The sequence below is a fragment of the Triplophysa dalaica genome, chromosome 16 (genome assembly GCF_015846415.1).
Source record: "Triplophysa dalaica isolate WHDGS20190420 chromosome 16, ASM1584641v1, whole genome shotgun sequence".
In the NCBI taxonomy this organism is placed as follows: domain Eukaryota; kingdom Metazoa; phylum Chordata; class Actinopteri; order Cypriniformes; family Nemacheilidae; genus Triplophysa; species Triplophysa dalaica.
In genome coordinates this window covers 15,200,166-15,221,598 of record NC_079557.1, presented here as the reverse complement: position 1 = coordinate 15,221,598, position 21,433 = coordinate 15,200,166, and the positions used below count along the sequence as shown (strand labels likewise).

The following is a 21,433-nucleotide window of genomic DNA, read 5'->3' as shown; positions in this document are numbered from 1 at the left end:
GGGACCTGATTGACACAGCCGTAGTTCCAAAAATGCTTATGGGGATCTTTCTATCACTGTTTTTCAAGCCGGGTATCTTCATGATACTAAAGTATTAAAAAAATTATGATATTTGACGGTTGTTGCTTTTTGAAATGTATGTTATAAGCGACTCAAACTCGTAGTGATTTCAGACCGAACAGCACTTCCTACTGATCAAAGAGCGTACTTGACGAACAAGCTGCGCATTAACACATAGTCAAAATAGTCGTGATGTCATAATAGCACTAGACGCGTTGATTTACATTAATCGTGCAGTCCTTATCTAAGGCTTGTTTAAGACAAACTGATGAGATGAGTATTTTTTAATCCACTCGAGATTTTATCGGCAAATTCCATGAAAGGGGATAGAAACCGTTCATTCTTAGGAAATAAAAACATAATGCTTCATTATGTGTAAGGGTTTTATACACCTCTGAACACATAGTTATGTATATTATATTGCATTTCCGTGAGTAGATCATCCAAAAATGACACACAGTACCTTTAAGACAATAAATACAAAGTGAAGCAAGGTCAATATTTCAGCAACCTGTAAGTGACAAATGGACAGATACTTCAGGTTAGCTGACGGTGACTGGGATCCATGAGGCTTGAAGAACAGCAGGACTTTCTACCTTGGCACTAAAGGACTTTAGGTCAGGACACTGTGTTCCACTCCACAATGCTCTTATCCAGAAAGGGGACTGTTGAGGTTTTGTGGCAAGAGTTAGTTTCAAGCATTTTAACAGAGCTTTAGAGTTTTGGCAGGCAGAGCTGCAATTCTGTGCCTTTTGGTGGTTTTGGCCATTTTTATAGCAGACAGATTTAGCTCGTGAATCAACAGGCAAATTAAGAGGCTGAATCAGATCTTATTTTCGTGAACTTTCAACACTTTTATCTTATGAAGTCATTGAAATGAAACTTTAATGGGAAGGCAAAAAAAGTGAAAAAATTAAATGCAAGTCTTTAACCAGGCGGCAGAATTATGCATAACAAAATGGTCATTTTGCAATCCTTTTGTTATTTTAAACAATTGCCGTCACAAGTGGGATTTAATAATGTGAACTGAGTGCAATGTGACAGCAGACAGAATAGCTCTGCACCTCACGGTCACATAAACCCCCCCTTTTTTTATTATGAGAGTTGCAGAATTTCTGGCGACAGCAATGATAATATGGCCGTGTCTGGCAATCAATAGTGACTCGATGCAGCAACAACCAACATGAGAAAAAAACATGGTGGCTTGTGTGATCCACCTACTGTGAGATACTGTTCAGTGCATGCACCACGTAGGAAAAGTTAATGTTACCGTGAGCTAGTTTCATATTATTTGTTCGTGCCCACGCACAGATATACAATAACCAAATGATACACTGAAAACCATGTCAGAAATTGTCTGCATTCTATGCGAGTTTGATTCATGCACTGATAATCGTTCATCTTGCTCATGATATGATGTATTGTGCTCTGCTGCCACTAATATTCATACGATTCCTCCTCCAGAATGTAACGTTTTAGCTGCAAGAAAACTAATCGCCTGTCAAAACAGAATGACATGGTGTTATTGCACCCCCAGCATTTCTCATTTGTGATCAGATTGTAAAAAGCTTTGGACGGTTTCGCAGACATATTGACCGAGATTACCACTGAACTGACCATGGAAAATAAGTTTAAAAGGAATATTTCACTACTGAATCAAAATGTTCCCATGTTTTACTCACCCTCAAGGCATTCTAAACAAATTTGATTTTTTTTAGACCTTTGTTAAGACCACAGACCCATGTCAAGACTTTCTTTGATCGATGGATGTACTTTTTTGACCTTCAGAATATCAACTACTATCCACTTCCGTTCTACCGCTTGGAAGAAGAATGATACTTGGGAATATAACAACGACTGCATTGTTCTTCTAGAAGAAAATCATATTCGTTTACTATGCATTGAGGGTCAATTTTCCTGAAATATCGTTTTAACCTTCAGAATGAAGAGGAGACAGAAAAGTTGCTTTTTGCACATTCAGTTCACAGTTAACCTTGTCTACTAAATATACTTAAATGAAAGATGTTAAGTTTATAAGAGGTCATTCAATAAAATCATATAACGGACAGTACAATAAAAACATACCATATGTAAGTCAAATAAATAAATAAATAGTAAAAATGTAGATATTTTGTGCCAGTATGAATGTATCACTGAGAAACGATTGTGACAAAACTTGACTAACATTATACGCAGACCTTATTTTTTTTTTATTTTTTTAAGTATGGCATAACTATTATTCTTGCTGGTAACTATTCAGGTGAAACTACACAAATTAGTCCAAGCTGGATTCAGGTTCAATGACATAATTTGCAGTACAATTGTCATAAAATTGTTCTCTTTCACTCGAAGTGATCCTAGCAAAAATAAAATATGCAATAACGACTACCAGTGCAGTTAAAAGACTCATACAGCCAAGTCCAGTCAATCCAGGCTTGACTATTATGTAGGAAATTTCTATCAAGCCTTTTGTTGATTTCACTTTGAAATTTTACATTTAAAAGAGAGCAAAGAAAGGACAGAAAACTATTTTAAAAAGAAAGCGGGCAACAGCATCAAGGAATTCTGACCTGCCTTATGCTATCACACCCAACGCGAATTAAGCGATTTGTGTGAATTAATTACATCCAAAGTCAATGCAAAGACGCGACCTTGTGCTGGGCGATGCGAATGGGAGACTGCATTTATTTATTAATTAGATATTATTTATTAGAATGATCTTGCTCGTTCTATAAACACCATGCACTGTGCTGTGTTTTACCTTTTCTGTTTTTCCTGTTTGCCCCTGTAAAGCTGCTTTGGAACAATGCACATTGTGAAAAGCGCTATATATATATATAAACTTGAATTGAATGATGCAAATTTTGTGGAAAAGTTTGAAAAATATAAATTTGAGTGAGAAATTTGACACTGCAGTGGTTCTCAACTCTGAGTTTAGCCCCAACTCTGATATAAAACACCTGAACAAGCTAATCATCATCTTTAGGAATAGATGCGTTCAATTTGATGCGGCGCTGCGCAAATCTATCAGCTTATGACATTGAAGTACCGCGACAGCGATTCAAGTGACGAATCGTCATTTGAATCGATCTCGCAGTACTTTAATGTGATTTGCCAAACAGTCTGCGCAGCCCTGCATTAAGTTGAGCGCAACTATTCCTGAAGTCACTGTTTAGCTTCTTCAGGTGTTTCATCAGAGTTGGGGCTAAACTCGGCAGGAAAATGGATCACGCAGGCTAGAGTTGAGAACCACTGCTCTACTGTTTTATGTTAAAGATACTGACCCGTTGCATGATGTTTTTTTAATGTCAAAAACTCATTTGAGTTCATATCTGTTACAGTTGTGTTCAAAATTATTCAACCCCCAATGCTGTAAATGGTTTTAGGGAATTTAGTGTACATTTGTAATTGTATTCAGAATGAAATCCTACAAAGGACTTCTTAAAGAACCATATGCAACTAAAATGACATCAATTGGTTTTGTAATACAGTAGTAAATGTTTCTTTTGTGAATTCTTCATTGACATAATTATTCAACCCCTTAAAGACTACCACTCTGAAGAACAGAGGTTCAATGAAGTGTTTTCAATCAGGTATTGAAAACACCTGTGGATATCAGGGAGCAGCAATAAAGCCTAAAAAGAACCAATTAGGCAGCTTTAAAATGACTGTGATACTCAGGTCCTTCTAGACATTTACTGGTGTGGTTACAAACATGGTGAGGTCAAGAGAATGGTCCAGGAAGACAAGAGAACAGGTGATTACTCTTCACAGGAAGGGCAATGGCTATAACAAGATTGCAAAGATGTTAAACATACCAAGAGACACCATAGGAAGCATCATTTGCAAATTCAAGGCAAAGGGCACTGTTGAACGCTACCTGGTCATGGCAGAAAGAAGATGCTGACTTCGACTGCTGTGCGCTACCTTAAGCCCAGAGTGGAGAAAAGTCCCCGTGTGACTGCTGAGGAACTGAGAAAAGATTTGTCAGATGTGGGTACTGAAGTTTCTGCTCAGACAATACGGCGCACCCTGCGTAATGAAGGCCTCCATGCCAGAACTCCCAGGCGCACCCCCTTGCTGTCCCCAAAGAATAAGAAGAGTCGACTGCAGTATGCCAAAAGTCATGTGGACAAACCAGAGAAGTTTTGGGATAGTGTTCTGTGGACTGATGAAACAAAATTAGAACTGTTTGGGCCCATGGATCAACGCTATGTTTGGAGGAGGAAGAACAAGGCCTATGAAGAAAAGAACACCTTGCCTACTGTGAAGCATGGCAGGGGTCAATCATGCTTTTCGGCTGTTTTGCTTCTGCAGGTACTGGGAAGCTTCAGCGTGTGCAAGGTACCATGAATTCTCTTCAGTACCAGGAGATATTGGATGATAATGTGATGCAGTCCGTCACAAACCTGAGGCTTGGAAGACGTTGGACCTTTCAACAGAACAATGATCCCAAGCATACCTCCAAGTCCACTAGAGCATGGTTGCAGATTAAAGGCTGGAACATTTTGAAGTGGCCATCGCAGTCACCAGACTTAAATCCGATTGAGAACCTCTGGTGGGACTTAAATAAAGCAGTTGCAGTGCGCAAGCCTAAGAATGTGACTGAACTGGAGGCTTTTGCCCATGATGAATGGGCGAAGATACCCGTAGATCGCTGCAAGACACTTGTGTCAAGCTATGCTTCACGTTTAAAAGATGTTATAACTGTAAAAGGATGTTGTACTACGTACTAAGATTGAATGTCACTTGGGGGTTGAATAAAACTGATAATGATGTGAGCTCAGAAAAGACATTTGTGGTTATTTCATTATAAATGTTATGTTATATTTGTCTGACCCACACGTGCCTCTTTGATTTAATTGTAAGCAGGATGACTGAATGATCATAATCAATGTCAAACCGACCAAAACAATCAATTTCAGTGGGGGTTGAATAATTTTGAACACAACTGTATATCCGTAATTCTATGATGGTGTGCTGTGAGGTTGGCAACACTCAAGAATGGGTTCAGCTGTCCTTGATTATAGAAGAGAAAGTCACCTGTCGTTTCTTCTGCGTTGAAGTTGGTGCTGGGCATGGAAGTAAAGTCCCTGTGTAAATGAGACAATCTGCCCCCGTACAGCTGCAACGGGACAGCACAGTGTAAACCTGCCACCTGCGGGGAGGGCAGAGCCATGTGACAGCCAGGACACCTGCCTCCAGATTCAACATGAGCCAGCCAACCTGCACAGCCCACACAGAATCTAATACGAAAGGACACTCTCATCTTCCTCACGCTCCTCATTCTGGAAATTAAAAGACTTTTTTCCCTTCACAGCCGCCGAGCTCAATTCTCCTGTCGGGATTTGATATCTAACACTTATTCTCCTGTGCCCAAGAGAGATCTCTGCCGACAGAAGACGTGACGCTCATTGTGACTGTCAGATGTAAGAACTGTTAAGCGTATTCAAAGCCCAAATCTTTTGTTGGTCCGTAATATTGGTCTTGATAACAATTGATGGATTTAGGAAAGAATTGAATAAAATAACACTGAGAATTATTTCAAAGTCACCATGAAATCAAAACGAACAATTGTTATTTTTTGAAAAAGGCTAAAGCAGTTGTACTCAGACATATAATTTGGAAGAAAAACACCATAGCGACTTCAGTTCCATGCCGACTTTAACAAAAACAAAGCATTTATCAAACCATTTAAACTTCTAGACAAAGTTTAGACAAGGTGTACGTGGGAAAACGAAATGAAAGTATGTCCATCTATGCAGAATTTCCTACAGTACCTTTTATTCTTGTTTCCTTTGGAAAGTTCTACTCATTAGTCTGCTGGCATAAACATTTGGATAATTTCTAACACTCAAAAGACAAACTAAACTCATTTTTGCAAAATTATCTTCACATGCTAAAATGGTCCGTTGAGCTCTGAATCTAAACTTCTTGTCATTTAAAAAGCACAAACAGAAAACTGCTCTGGAATACGTTTCCACCTGTTCGTGACACAACAAATGCCAAAGAACTGGAGAAGAAACGTGCCAAAGCTCTTATTACTGATAACCTGCCTCTCACGGGGACAGCGACGGCCTTATCAGGTCGCGTCAAACGAATCCCTTTTCTCTGCAGTGAGATCTATCCTCTGCCTGTGAATGAGAAGCTTAAAGGGTCTCTGATGGCACATCCACGCAAGAGAAAGTCTGTCAGAGGAATGCATAACTTACCTACAGCTCGACCAGATCTGTAGTCCTTGAACATCATGTGGAAAGACGACTCGGGACACTCGACGTCTCAGTGACAGGGCCCTGTTAAGAAAACAAAACATGCTTAGTTCCTTGTCAAACATCAAGAGACCTTGACACCTCCATAAACCGCAGGGAAATTTCCACCGGGATAGAGAGACATTGTGTTTTGCTAAAGTTTGAAAGTGACAACCGACCACGCAACATCTGCCTCGCAAATTTTAAAGCAAGAATGATGCAATATGCATCTAACCTCTCATCTTGTGCAATCTGAATAACATTTCTTCAAAATTCCAACATACATCTGTTTCAGTTAGATCTTTAATTGAAAGGACAGAAATAAAGAGTGCTTTCTTACATCACTTGGCTTCTTTTGATTTACAAAATAACCAAGAGAACACCGTTCTGGAAACATGAATTAAATCAAACCATGATGTAGGCTACAGTACATTAAGACAACGTCCAGACAAGATTCAGCATGCGTCCTTCTCATGTGATCTGTGAGCTGTGCCTGTGTCCTGAGAGACATGCTCTTCTTCAAACAGCTGTATGTCTGACAGCCACCGGTCATGTTCTCTTTGATCTCTTAGTCCACAAAGCAGTTATGAACTCTAACCTCGTGACATTCACCACGGTTAAATAACGCAGCTTTTCTCCAAACTCTCATTTTAACTCTTACAAAGAACACAAATGGAAATAAAATGCAAATGGTAATAAGAATAATTATTTGGAATAATAAAAACGTGACGTAACATTTAAAGGGACAGTTCACCCAAAAATGAAAATCATTTTATTATGTATTCACCCAAACCTGTCTGACATTCTTTCTTCCGCAGAAGACAAATGAAGATATTTTGAAGATTGTTGGTTACCAAGCAACAGTGGCCTCCATTGACTTCCATTGTATGAACACAAAACCGCTGAGATATTTCTCAAAATATCTTCTTTTGTGTTCCACAGTGTCGAGAGTCTTATCGCTGTCTTTTTATAGGTTATAGGTTTTTATAGGTTAGATATTTGAAAAAATCAGTGACATAGATAAAAGGAGACTTTAAGAGAAAATTTTAATCCATGAAATATGGAGATTCAAGGTTTATTATTATTTTTTGAACAATCAAAAAAGGTCAGGGAACTGTCCCTTTAAATTCCTGTTAAATCCTTATAATTATCATTTGACAGTTAAAGGATAGGTAACGAAGGAAAGAGTCAAAACTATTTTCTATGGTAATCCACCACATTTAGACACGCTGTAGATAAAGCTTAAATTGTTTTCATTCTTCAGCTGCTTTCATCTCTTACAATTTTTCTGAGAACTAACACACATTCAAAATAATGTCAAAGTCGGGAGCATTCATACACATAATTTGGCTACAAAACATTAGCACATTTATGTTGTCGACAGCCTAGTGTGTCTTGGCTGAGTATTGTATTGTGTGTAAACAATGCGCTTTAGTCTCAAATCTTCTTCAAGCACCTTTTTTTCAAACACCTCCAACCTTTTTTTACCTACCATCCCATAAAATGGCCCTGCTGTCTGACAGACATCTTTGAAATAACTGTCCTGAGAAATCACACCTGTCTCTGTTACAGCCCCTAGGCAAAACAAAAGAGTCTGGGAAGCGGCCCACGCTTTTCTGGCCAATCACAGAATATTCTCTGCTTGTTATATGTTCAGGTTTCCTGATATTGGGTTGGCTGAGACGTCTTTGAGGTTTTGAAGAGAGGGACAGTTGAGATTCTGTGGGACCAGACACATCACAACACACCTTTTATGTGTAGGTCAGAAGTTATTTAAATAGAAGCAGAATAAAAAAGCTAAGATATAAAATGATTTTATTTCAGAGAGATGGGGAAAACAAAGTTGATGTGCAGAACATCTAATAATAAAAATGCAGATTAACAGAAGATGTAAACGCACATTTTTGCGAAAGGCGACAATCGCGTGACACATCTGTAGGGCCAAAACATATTTTTACACATGGAAAACAAAAACATTAAATACAAGATTATAGGAGAGACAGAGTGAAAATGACATGCAATATATATAAATAGGTTATAAATAAGTTAAATGTTTACCCTTTTCAAGAACTGTCTAATACAGTTTATTTCACTTTACAACAGGCTTTGGGTGATAAGCGCAATAAGAATTGTTTTCCAACCATTATCCATTTTTCTAGATATAAAAACCTTCGGTATGATAAATAACACTATATAATGTGAAATACATCTGTGGCTTGCAGGCCTTTTAGCAAAGCGTTTGAACTTATGAGGCATATAACGCTACATATGGGCAAAATGGACATTAAAAATGCATTTGAATTTATCTGAGGTGAGATTTTATCCAGTGGCGCAATGAAAATGATACAGTAATAGCCCCGACCAGCATGAAGCACACATCATCTTCCCTCCTATCGAGCGAAGGATACGTCTCATATGAGGATATATTTAGTCAGAGAAATGAGGCGTGCGTAACTTGTGCTTTATTTCTCATCTACACATGCCTTACATGCAGTTTCTTTAAAAATACAGCATAAGTAAAATAATAAATAACCCCTTATTCATTTTACAGAGTAGACCACATTCAATCATCTGCCGAGGAGCAGATGTTTTAACTCTCATTTGGATGATTTGTCCTTGCACTTGTTAGAAGAGCATTAGTTTGGTTAAGACAAAATGGGGTACATGCATATGGGCTGATGATGTACTTCCTCTTAAATTTCAGTCAGACTGTTACATCCGGCACCATAGGGAACAATGGCTTTTCACTTCAGAATGCACATAGGATTACGATCAACAACGTGAGTCTAATTATTCAAACACCATACGTCGACAACTAAAAAGGAGAAGCACTTCAGGCTATCCATTTCAAGATACATCAACAAATATGAAATAAGCAGAGTGAACTTTTGCACTTACTAGGCATGATCACTGAGGCACTTAACAATGCTCGTCAGTTCACCAAAATTTTCTTACTAAACACATCATTATCACTTGGTGAAAGTCCCCTTAGTACTATGAGAGTGGAAATGACCTAGCTGGCTGAGATGATTTTAGAAGATGTATGCCATCATCCTGTGTGCATTTCCCAGCATTGTCTGCACAGCTGACACATTTTAAGGTCTATGATGCCCGAAATGCTGTCCAGGTAGTCAGCACACTTAGCTTAGAGACAGAGTTCTGATGTGAAAGCTTTAGTCTGAAGTTGTGAGAAAAGCAATGCAATGGAAAATAACACCCGTGGGGACTGATTAGTCGAGTCCTTTAAATTTGATCTTATTAAGAGTGTTAACTTTCAATGGGTAGATAACAGGACATGCATCAGTCCCTGCGCACTGCTGTTCAACAAAGCCTGTCGATAAACAACCCAGCTCAAACAGAACTCCAATACCTCATTTTTACATAACTCTATTACTTGTGTAATAAACTCAGATTAAAAAGATAAAAGTTATTTTTCACAAAGCACATTTAATGTGAAATGTACAGTTTTATACTGCAGGATTTTGAACCAAGGACATTCTGACTATTACTGCCCGACTCAAAATGACAAACCAAAACCTGACAATATGTGATTTTGAAAAAATTTGTATAGAGGGTAAAAGCTAAAAAAGTAAAAAATCCCCCCAAAAATGTCATTTGACAAAAATGCCGTTTAAATTTAAACAAAAGTTTTGACTGTCCTGTTCATCCAAAATGAGACATAAATAAATAAATACATGTAAAAAAAATGTCTTGGTTACGGATGTAACCTCAGTTCCCAGATGGAGGGAACGAGACATTGTGTCGAACCGAAAGATGGGGTTTGCCCTTGAGAACCTATCATCTTCGACTAGCTTAGAAAAGGCCAATGAAATTGGCGAATTAAATTTGCATGCCGGACTCCGCCCCCGGATATCTGGGTATAGAAGGGAGATGCCTTGCTGCATTCATTCACCTTTAGTTCTAAGGAGCCTGAGAGCCTCTCACGACGGCTGCAGCGGGCGGCACGGGTTTGTCGCAAGAAGGACACAACCCTTCCCTTTCAGCCGGTCTCTCGACGTTGTGTCGAGCCGAGAGATGGAGTTCCTATTGAAATGCCACAGCGCTGTGCCGTATCACAATCTCTAGCGAAGCGACAGTGACTGGCCAGGGCGTGTCAGACGTGAGCACTTTCGTGAAATTGTAATCTTCGAGTGTATAGGTAGGTAGGGGGTCCCAGAGCTTTTTTAAAAAGGTGGGAAGCCTCTGCCTTCGGTCCTCACGGTGCCTTAAGGCCACTGGGTAAGTGCTACTTTCTCAAATGGGGAATGCACTACAGAGACCACTTCCTACCGTCGGGAGGAGTTAGTGGAGACACCAGCATGGTCTCAACATCAGGGGAGAGCTTATGGGAAAAATATGCGGACTGAAGTAGTTAACCGCAAGGTGGAGGTCCACCTAGGGAAGGTCATGGGTTACCAAGGTGGGAACCAATCATGAGGATACATCAGACGGAACCGCCTGACTGGGGGAGTTTAAAGCACTCGGTCGGGTTAGAGCTACATGTGCATAACTCAGAAGGAACCCGGCCACAGGAGGTGCTTACTTAGTGTTGGATGGAATGACTGTTCTTAACCTCGTGGGAGAAGGAGCGAGGCTAAGTAGCACACTTACCCACCTATGGGAAGGGAGGAAGGTGCTTTCGCAGGCATATACAGTTGTGTTCAAAATTATTCAACCCCCACTGAAATTGATTGTTTTGGTCGGTTTGACATTGATTATGATCATTCAGTCATCCTGCTTACAATTAAATCAAAGAGGCACGTGTAGGTCAGACAAATATAACATAACATTTATAATGAAATAACCACAAATGTCTTTTCTGAGCTCACATCAATATCAGTTTTATTCAACCCCCAAGTGACATTCAATCTTAGTACTTAGTACAACATCCTTTTACAGTTATAACAGCTTTTAAACGTGAAGCATAGCTTGACACAAGTGTCTTGCAGCGATCTACGGGTATCTTCGCCCATTCATCATGGGCAAAAGCCTCCAGTTCAGTCACATACTTAGGCTTAGGCACTTCAACTGCTTTCTTTAAGTCCCACCAGAGGTTCTCAATCGGATTTAAGTCTGGTGACTGCGATGGCCACTTCAAAATGTTCCAGCCTTTAATCTGCAACCATGCTCTAGTTGACTTGGAGGTATGCTTGGGATCATTGTCCTGTTGAAAGGTCCAACGTCTTCCAAGCCTCAGGTTTGTGACGGACTGCATCACATTGTCATCCAATATCTCCTGGTACTGAAGAGAATTCATGGTACTTTGCACACGCTGAAGCTTCCCAGTACCTGCAGAAGCAAAACAGCCCCAAAGCATGATTGACCCCCCGCCATGCTTCACAGTAGGCAAGGTGTTCTTTTCTTCATAGGCCTCCTCCAAACATAGCGTTGATCCATGGGCCCAAACAGTTCTAATTTTGTTTCATCAGTCCACAGAACACTATCCCAAAACTTCTGTGGTTTGTCCACATGACTTTTGGCATACTGCAGTCGACTCTTCTTATTCTTTGGGGACAGCAAGGGGGTGCGCCTGGGAGTTCTGGCATGGAGGCCTTCATTACGCAGGGTGCGCCGTATTGTCTGAGCAGAAACTTCAGTACCCACATCTGACAAATCTTTTCTCAGTTCCTCAGCAGTCACACGGGGACTTTTCTCCACTCTACGCTTCAGGTAGCGCAGAGCAGTCGAAGTCAGCATCTTCTTTCTGCCATGACCAGGTAGCGTTTCAACAGTGCCCTTTGCCTTGAATTTGCGAATGATGCTTCCTATGGTGTCTCTTGGTATGTTTAACATCTTTGCAATCTTCTTATAGCCATTGCCCTTCCTGTGAAGAGTAATCACCTGTTCTCTTGTCTTCCTGGACCATTCTCTTGACCTCACCAAGTTTGTAACCACACTAGTAAATGTCTATAAGGAGCTGAGTATCACAGTCATTTTAAAGCTGCCTAATTGGTGCTTATTAGGCTTTATTGGTGCACCCTGAAATCCACAGGTATTTTCAATACCTGATTGAAAACACTTCATTGAACCTCTGTTCTTCAGAGTGGTAGTCTTTAAGGGGTTGAATAATTATGTCAATGAAGAATTCACAAAAGAAACATTTACTACTGTATTACAAAACTAATTGATGTCATTTTAGTTGTATATGGTTCTTTAAGAAGTCCTTGTAGGATTTCATTCTGAATACATTTACAAATGTACATTTCAATGTAATTCCCTAAAACAATTTACAGCATTGGGGGTTGAACAATTTTGAACACAACTGTATATGCCCTACCGGCTGCCGATCCTACATGTTGCCATGGAAGACGCGGTTTGATACTGGCTGATGGAATTAATGCTAGCAGTAATCCTGGTATCACCCTCGCTGCTCGGTGTAGAAGACGGCAGGGCCGTAGCCCCTGCTCTCACGGAATGAGAAGCAGACGAGGTGGTGGCTGAGTCTCGTGGGAACACAGACGGCCGTGACACAACGTCTTAATCGTGAACTGCCCCAGCATGTGGGAAACCCAACACTTGAGGCAGCCATCATGCCCGCCCCCCCGAGCGAAAAATCAGAAATATGGGAGAATTCACTGCTGTTGTTACACAGAGTTATGACTTCATAACGCGTGCGCACAGCACCTTACGAGGGCGAGAGCTCGCACACAGACTCAGACCAAGCACATAAAGAACGGGTGTGAGGGAAACTTTGCTAACCTTTCATTAAGTCATGATAAACTCAATCAGCTGTTTTCTCTGGCAATAACATCTGTGAATGTTGACATTTACGAGGAAAGCCAAGTCGGAGGAAAGCATTTTTAACACCGCCACCTTTTAATTTGTTCACTGTCATGTGAGAGAGAGGCGCTGCACGCAACATGAGAGAGAGAGGCACGGAGCGCTCACAGCTCTACAATGAAATAAGCTGTTTTAAATAGTCAAATTAAAATGTAAATGGGAATCATGAAAATTCTATTCATGGCGGCCAATGTTGATAGTTTGGCAGGCTGCGGCGAATAAATTAATGTATGGGAAACAGACAACACAATATGTTGTTATGAGAAGTATATACAATTTTGGGTTAGTTTTGGTTCACCATTAAAGAATAGGAAACAATGAAATCAAATCAGAAACATGTGTGAAACGTCGGCACACCAAGGCTGAAAAAAAGCTTTTTTTATAGACAAAATGTTCATAACTTTTCGGGCAATTTTTTAATATATGATAATATAATAAATATTTCAGTGCCAGTATGTGGTTGACAATGCAACATATTGGTGACAGTATAGGTTTTGCACCCTTTAACATTTTGCTTCTCTCTTTGACTATACACTAAATAAACCAAATTAAAGATGAATTTGACTGATAGTATTATTTATTTATAATTCAACAGATGCCTTGACAGTATCGGTATTGTGAATTATATTTGCTATGACTATCATGTATTGAAAATCTGATATTGTGACAGCCCTCATGAATAGAAAAGAAGATTTATCAACACAGATACAGTTCTTCATCCTTTGTTACTAACTGTACTTGCTTTATAGACTTTTTAGGCAACTTTTTTTACCTCCATGCTGAGAGATGATGGTAAATGTCCAAGTGCATCGTCACTTTTTTGGATGAACAGACACTTAAGGAAATTTTCAAGTGCACCTTTGGGATTTAAAGAAAGTGATGCTGGGTGAGATCTTACCACTACAATAAAGTCAGCAACATTATCGCTGTTTATTGCATTTGTTTTGTGTCGCTATTAAAGAACAAATATTAGCTAATTAATGAGACAAAAAATAGAGTGAAAGAGTCACAGGAAAAGAAATCTACTGGTAAAGTGGGAGATAAAGTCGCAGTAAAGTCGCTCCATACATCTCATAAAAGATAATGATGTGACTGTAAAGGCAGCTCAAGCTAAATAAAACTAATGAGAACATAAATGTTGGACAATAGAGAGACATGACCTTTTAAACTTGCCCACTAACCTAAAGCAACATGGCACATGACAAAAACAAACACAAATCTACTGTACAATTTACAAAAAACTTGTATGACAAAACAAATTATCATCTTATTTCTAAAAAGACTTGAACTATGAGCCAAGTCTGTTCTTTCTTTGCTAAGTAAAATCGTCTTCACAAATCATCTTTTGAGACATTCACAGTCTCAGCAGATACCATAAATGAAAGCCAGACGTACCAAAACAAATCTCAATTCCTGCAGAAAACCCCAAACCTCAAATGCCAGATTGGTCTGCAACACTGGAAGCAAGGAGACAGTCTAGCACATTTGAGGTTTACGCTGTAACACTGGAAGCATTTATAATGTCATCCTCAGTACTGTGAAGAAAAGAAAGCTTTTAGTCTTTTTCAATTCACATTCACTTCAGGAAAGCATTGCCAGGCACTTATCCATGTCTGCTAAGTGCTGCTTGCATTTGGTTTATATGGTATAGTTTAACAATGGTATGAGAATGAAGTGGCTTTTTAAACTTTAGGGATCTAAAAGGATCAGAGAGAGCTTTAGTCGCAGATTAATGAAAAAGACCTGTGTATTTTGTTTTAAAGGTTTGCTTCAGTCAAAAAGAAAAGTGCTGTCATCATATACAAAACCAATACAATTATCTGGCTTCTGGAATGCAAAGAGATCTATTTTAAAGCCCATGCTGCTGTTTACCACACAACAAACAAACCAGAAAGAAAATGTTTGGGTTTAGATAACAATTCAATCTTTGATATGACCAGACAAACCGACATGATTTTGAAAACACACATTATTCTTCCTTAGAGGTGCAGAATTAGGGTGGCGGACCACCGTGGCACAGATGGCAGAGATCAGTGGACCGCTTCCTCCGAACAGGGTTTTATCAGACAGAATCATTGGTCTGCCATCAGGAGATGAGGAGATTACAGATCAGCCCATCGGAGAGCATTCATCTTCACCACAACACAAAACGAGGTACAGCATGAAACCAGCGCCCCTGAACCCTACCAAAACAAACCAGCTGAAATCATACACATTTTCTTAATTTTACAAAATGTGACAAAAATAGGTCAATACACACACACAAGTGGGAAAACTGTGAAACAAAAACAATATAAATTCCTTTAAAGCTATAAAGGTTACGGAGTCAGCAGTGAGTGCTCTTTTCAGTTGTTTGAGTCATATAAACCACATTAAATAGCAGGAGGCTGCTGTCACTATAGCCACGTTCACACTGCCACCAAAATCCTATTAATTTGCTCGTATGCGAACCATATCTGTTTACTGCATGATGGTGTGAACAGGACAAACCAGATGGAATCCGATCTCTTTTTATCTGATCTGGGCCACTTCCATGTGTGGTCCTAAATCAGATACAGGTCTGATGTTTCGCATTGCGACCTCAGTCGGAACTGTCATATCGGAATTCATGCGACTTTTGCGTCATTGTAAATCGACTTGCGTCATAATTTTGCGCACACAAATCTTCCACAGCTCGGTTGCCAAACATTAAGCATCAGATTTTAAACATAAGAAATTGCACCGTCTACTGCACGTGAGCCGCACGATGCGCATGCGATTCAGTGATAACCATCACCAGTTCACACTGGAATCTCACATTGGCCACATTTGAAATATATTGTGAACAGCCAAACAAAAAAAACAGATCCGTGCAAAAAAATCGGAATTGAGCATAAAGTCTTGAAGTGTGAACGTGGCTTATTGTTTTGACATCCGATTTCTTTCTCAACTTTTGATATTACTTCAGACAAAACGATATAACTTTATGACTTAACTCTGTGAGATAGGTGCAATAAGCTGTGAAATAGTTTGAAAACGATTAAGACGCCTTAGAAATCGATCCTTGATATCTCAATCGCAGTTAGCGCGCGCATGACACGTTTGTGTGTGACGCCCAGAAGTGGAAGCGGAGGCGTGATTAGATGATTTGCCGAAATAACACAAAGTTATCAATCTTTATGTCACAGTCTCTAAATTGTGCATGTCATATTCGTCGTAATGGACTTAAAAGCTGCCCTCCGCTCAGGCTTTATAAACTTACTCTCGATCCTGCCGACTGTTCGCTTGCTAACGTACTCTCCAACATGACGTCTCCACTCCGGCAACCAATACCAGCCCCATTTTTTTAAATGCATTAACCAGGAGTTCCTAATATTTTGTTGCGTAAGAAAATAAATGGTTTTGTGTACATCAGCTAGATGTAATGCGATGTGGTTCAGGTCGCGGCATTTTTGTCAAACAGGTAAGGTTGGGTACGTAATTAAATGAGTGCTGCTGTCGGGTGTTCTTTTAATTACTGCTGGTGCGAGGCAGGTGCGGATTTATCAAACTGGACCCGTGCAGGACTCTGGTGTCCCTAGAATAAACTGTTATTATGAGGAGTCTTATTTTGTTTTTCGTCAGGTTTGTTAGCATAGGAAGCAACCCGTTGCCTGGCATCTGATGTGAGAGTGCTTCTGAAATGGCCTTTTTATCTGCTCTTATTATCCTCGTATGTCACTGTCATAGAAACAACACAGCGCAGGGATGGAAAGAGCACGAAGCGTATCAGAATATTGTTTAGAGCTGGATTGTCGCCTGCAATCGTGTGGAAAAGATCTCTGGAGACCTCGATGTGGCCGATCTTATGACACCGCTCACACACACTTTAGATCAAATAGTTTTGATATGGAGTGTGAAACGGGTCTATGATTCTTATATCTTTTTTAGGAGTTTGCATCAGACCACAGAAATAACTGACAAACAGCATCATGTCCCAAAAGCAATGACAAAATATTTGCTGGATTTAACAGATACCAGACATCCAGCTAAAGATAATAATCTCTATCTTCCACATGAAAAAAATGATGCGTTCAAGTGCCGAGCATATCAGATGTACGGGTTGAAATAACATAAACGCTACCAGAATGTAATGTTATTACCAGTGGGAAGTTCCAAATTTTCTTTAAATGCTGAGTTTACGTGTTTGGGGCGTGTCACTGAAAAAAATGGCAGAATCAATGGATCCAACATGTAGTTGATGGTAATTTTGTACAAGCTTAAAGTTCTGAATTTCAACAAAATCAAACCTCATGAGTAACAAAGTCATCCAACTGCAATGTGAAAGACTGACAGCACGAAAACTATGATAAAATTCAAGGTTATAACTTTTTTTCTAAATACATGTACAAATATTACTGTTGTATTGCTTTAAAGTGAATATGAACTTGTTTTCTTTGCAGTATATGAAATCTGAAAAAATACAGAGCATCTTTTTTGTTATTTTGACCTGTTCCTCCAGTTTTCATTTACTGCAAAGAAAAGCATATAGAAACAATATTTTTATTTGAAATTTGGGGAAAATATTGTTAGTAGTTCACAGAATTAAACAAAAATTATATATTTTAACCTAAACACAAACCTATTCATAGTAAATTCAGAAAAACTAAAAATAATATTAAAATGGTCTCTTGAATTTTTCCATGGCTGTTTAATATTATTTCATATATAAAGAAACAGTTTACAGTGGCTTAATAAGTAAATCAAAACACACCTGCAAGAAGAGCTGACAACCCGTTTTAATCTAATTTAATAAAAGAAGGCACACCATCATCTTGCGCCGACGAAAGCGACTTGAGCTTGGTTTGGTAAACACGACATAGCAGCTTGTAAATACAAACAACCTAGGAGGACACACCAACATTTTATCACATGTTGAGAAAAAGTACAAGAAAAAAAGACATAAATCCACACTGACGTGTGTTCATAGGAATTCAAGAATACCGCTGAAACATTTTTTTGAAAACCATAGCCATGACATTCTCAACTTTAGGAGAGTTTAAAGAAAGTGAATTTATGCGAGGTTTTGTCAAATTTGTTAATCAGCACAATTTCAACAGTTTGTGGTGTTTGTTTTGTTTTGCTGTTAAAGGAACAAATATTTGCTAATTAATGAGACAACAACATAGAGTTGGAGAGTCACAGGAAAATAAAGCTTCTGCAGTAAAGTGCCTCTCATAAAAGATAATGGTATGACTGTAATAGCAGTTTGAGCAAAATAAAACTAATGAGAACATTAATGTTGGACAATGAGAGACCTGCCCTTTCAAACTTCTTTTTAACTTCTGCCTGAAATAAAAATGCAGATTAACAGGGAAAAACTTGAATACATTTATTGAAACCAAACCCCAAAAGATGACGGTTCACACAAATTGCCTCTTTTGCTATAACACCTTGAAGAAACGCTAAGGAGGCAATGCGCTTTGCATTGCATGTTTTGGCACGCAAGAACGTATGTAATGAATCTCAATGTGTTTGTTCACATACAGCACTTGCCCAATATGTGTTTCAGTAGATTTACGGTGGGAAGCCCTGGTGACCATGCTGATGACGCAAGTTCAACATTTCCGAAAAAAGCTAGGTATCTGCAAAAAACTCTCAAAAGCACATTTTGACAAATACAAAGCTTCACACTACAGCGCCGGTCAAATCAGCAGGACTGTCACTATGGACAGAAAATGGCCACTCCATTAGTTTTTATCTTCCTTTGTACCGAGGTCAATTGAATCCAGCCCGCAGCCCCGTGGGACTCCAGATGTGTTGATGATATCTGACTTTCTGAGTGATAGTGCTTGTGCTGCGACACTCCTGATGTAAAGGTCCCACCAGACACGCTGCTTCTCTATAAAAGCTGTTTTAAGAAACACTACCTCTGGATGTACTAGTGTCTCAGTGGGACACTAGATAATCAATTAGCCTCGACCTAGCCGAGGCACTTCTCAGTTCTACCACCGAACAAACAGGACTGAAACACTAACAGTGCGGGATGGAGAGCTTAAGCAGCAAAGCTGGACAGATGTCTCTGTATGTGCTGAATAACCAGGCCGAGTGCCAAATATGCTTCATTTAACAGCCATGCTGGACAGGAAAATGTGCCAATCTGGAGAATTCATTCACAGTCGTCTCTCGCAGCTCATTTGAGGGTCTGGTAGATTAAGAATCTGGCAGCGATTTATCGATAACAATTTTTGCCGTAAAGGAAAATAAATACATCTATATTCAAGCATCAGGATCGAGCCCAAAGTACAGTCTCAAATTTAAAGGGATAGTTCACCTAAAAGTAAAAATTCAGTCATCATTTATTCACCCTCATGTTGTTCAAAATCTGTATATGACTTGGTATATGGTATTTCGCGAAATGTCTCAGTGGTTTTGTGTCCATACCATGGAAATCAATGAGGGCCAATGTTGTTGGGTTACCGTGAAACTATCTTCTTTAGTGTTCTGCAGAAGAAAGAAAGCCATACAAATTTTCATTTTGGGTAAACTGTCCCTTTAAAGGACCAGTGTGTATTTCTTTTGAGGATCTATTGACAGAAATGCTATATAATATACAGTACATAACTATGTATTCAGAGGTGTATAAAGAGCTCACGCAATGAAGCATTGTGTTTCTATTACTTTCGAATGAGCTATTTCTGTCTACATACCTCTCCTTGCATATAATTCGCTATGTTCTGCCTTCGCAGTGTTTCGAATGGGTGGAGGAGGGGTGGAGTGAGTGGTTGGTTGCAATTCGCAACCTTGACGCTAGATTTCACTGACTGGACCTTGAAGTTAATTGTATTTATATTCCTACTATATAAAGTCAATGGGGACCATTTTTGGGGTGAACTATGGCTTAAACTGGATAGTTCATCCAAAAATTCTGTCATCATTAACTAACCCACAGGTTGTTCCACAACTGAAGATATTTGGAAGAATGTCAGTAACCAAACAAATATCACTACCCATTAACTGGCATAGAAGGGAAAATAAAAACCTTAGGGGAGTCAATGGGGAATGAGATCTGTTCGGTTTTTGACATTCTTCCAAATATCTTCCTTTGTGTTTAGCAAGACAAAGAGATTTATACAGGTTTAGAACAATCTGAGGGTGAGTAATTGATGACAGAATTTTCATTTTTGGGTGAACTGTTCCTTCAAGCATCCGAAGTTATCAACACAGAAAACTGAATTTGCTAAATGCTAAAATCTCACATTAAATTCAATCTTAAAAGTGAAATGACATTCTCACCCCTGAACCCCTTCCCAGCACCTTTACATTCTGTTCTCCCTCCACCATTTACCACACAGCCGTCCTTCCTGTGCCTTCAGAGAGTGTTTGCTTGAATCCTGGCATTAATAATTCATTGTTTTTAGCGGACACAGTGAATACCAATTCATTCATATTGTGAGTCGCCATCATCAAGGCTGATTGCGACACCTAAGGTTATAAACTTCATCCTGGGTGACGTGCCTGCGAATGTAAATGACCGGCGAAGCCCAATGACACCAAAGTTACGCTTCAACCTGTTAGCCGCTCTATCTCTGCCGGCCAGATGAGATTACGCTGCACGCTTTCGTAGTTTATTACCCGTTTTGCTTATTTGCTCTCTCAATAACATAACTTATGGCTTTCTACCCACAAAAAAATAAAATATTCACAAAGTGCATTGACTACGGGCCCGTTTTCCCAGAAAGTGCCATGGCAACAGTGAACGTCGAAATTATTACCTGAAATATCAGTGCGATATAAATGAAATCAAGTATCCCCTGACAGCCTGCATGTTGAGGGCATCACAATAACAGTATTAAAAGATGCTGCCAAATGTAAGTTGAACAAAATCTGATGCTTTTTGCAGGTTAAATACTGCGACTACAATATCCTCTTTGGTCATTTATATCCCTCCAGCAGTGAAAGTGTTCCCTGAGGAAAAAGAAGTCAGACAGCAGGTGCTACAAGCTGCCTAACTTTAGGAAGGTCACAGAAACAGCTTGGGTGGGGTTTGAAAATATGTTCACAGGCTAATCTTTAAAGATGACGTATTCTTATCCATTAGTACATTGATTTTTTTACAAATATTTATGTTGTGTAGATCTGACAAATCCAGGCATATTTCCTGGGTTGATAAAGAAAGATATTTGAAAAAATGTTAGCAAGTGACGTTTCTGGGACATCATAGACTACCATTGTAGATTTTTTTTTAAAGGTAGTCAAAGGTGCCCTGAACGGTTTGCTGTCCTGCATTCTTCAAAATATCCTCTTTAGGTTTAACAGAACAAAAAAATACACAAATTTTTCCTACTCTGGTAGTCAATGATGTCCCAGAAATGTGAGTTTCTAAC

General features: G+C 39.3%; 1 protein-coding gene across 9 annotated transcripts in view; it reads right to left on the bottom strand.

The window, feature by feature from the left end:
- enox2 (ecto-NOX disulfide-thiol exchanger 2) overlaps positions 1-21,433 on the bottom strand; it is a 238,919-nt gene that overhangs the window by 170,022 nt on the left and 47,464 nt on the right. For 8 of the 9 annotated variants that reach the window (XM_056769092.1, XM_056769099.1, XM_056769097.1 and 5 more), the window contains one exon: positions 6,273-6,353. In XM_056769092.1, coding sequence (XP_056625070.1) covers positions 6,273-6,309 — 37 coding nt within the window. In that variant the 5' untranslated portion in view covers positions 6,310-6,353. The remainder of the gene's footprint in view (positions 1-6,272; positions 6,354-21,433) is intronic. The other variant, XM_056769100.1, reaches the window with a different exon arrangement.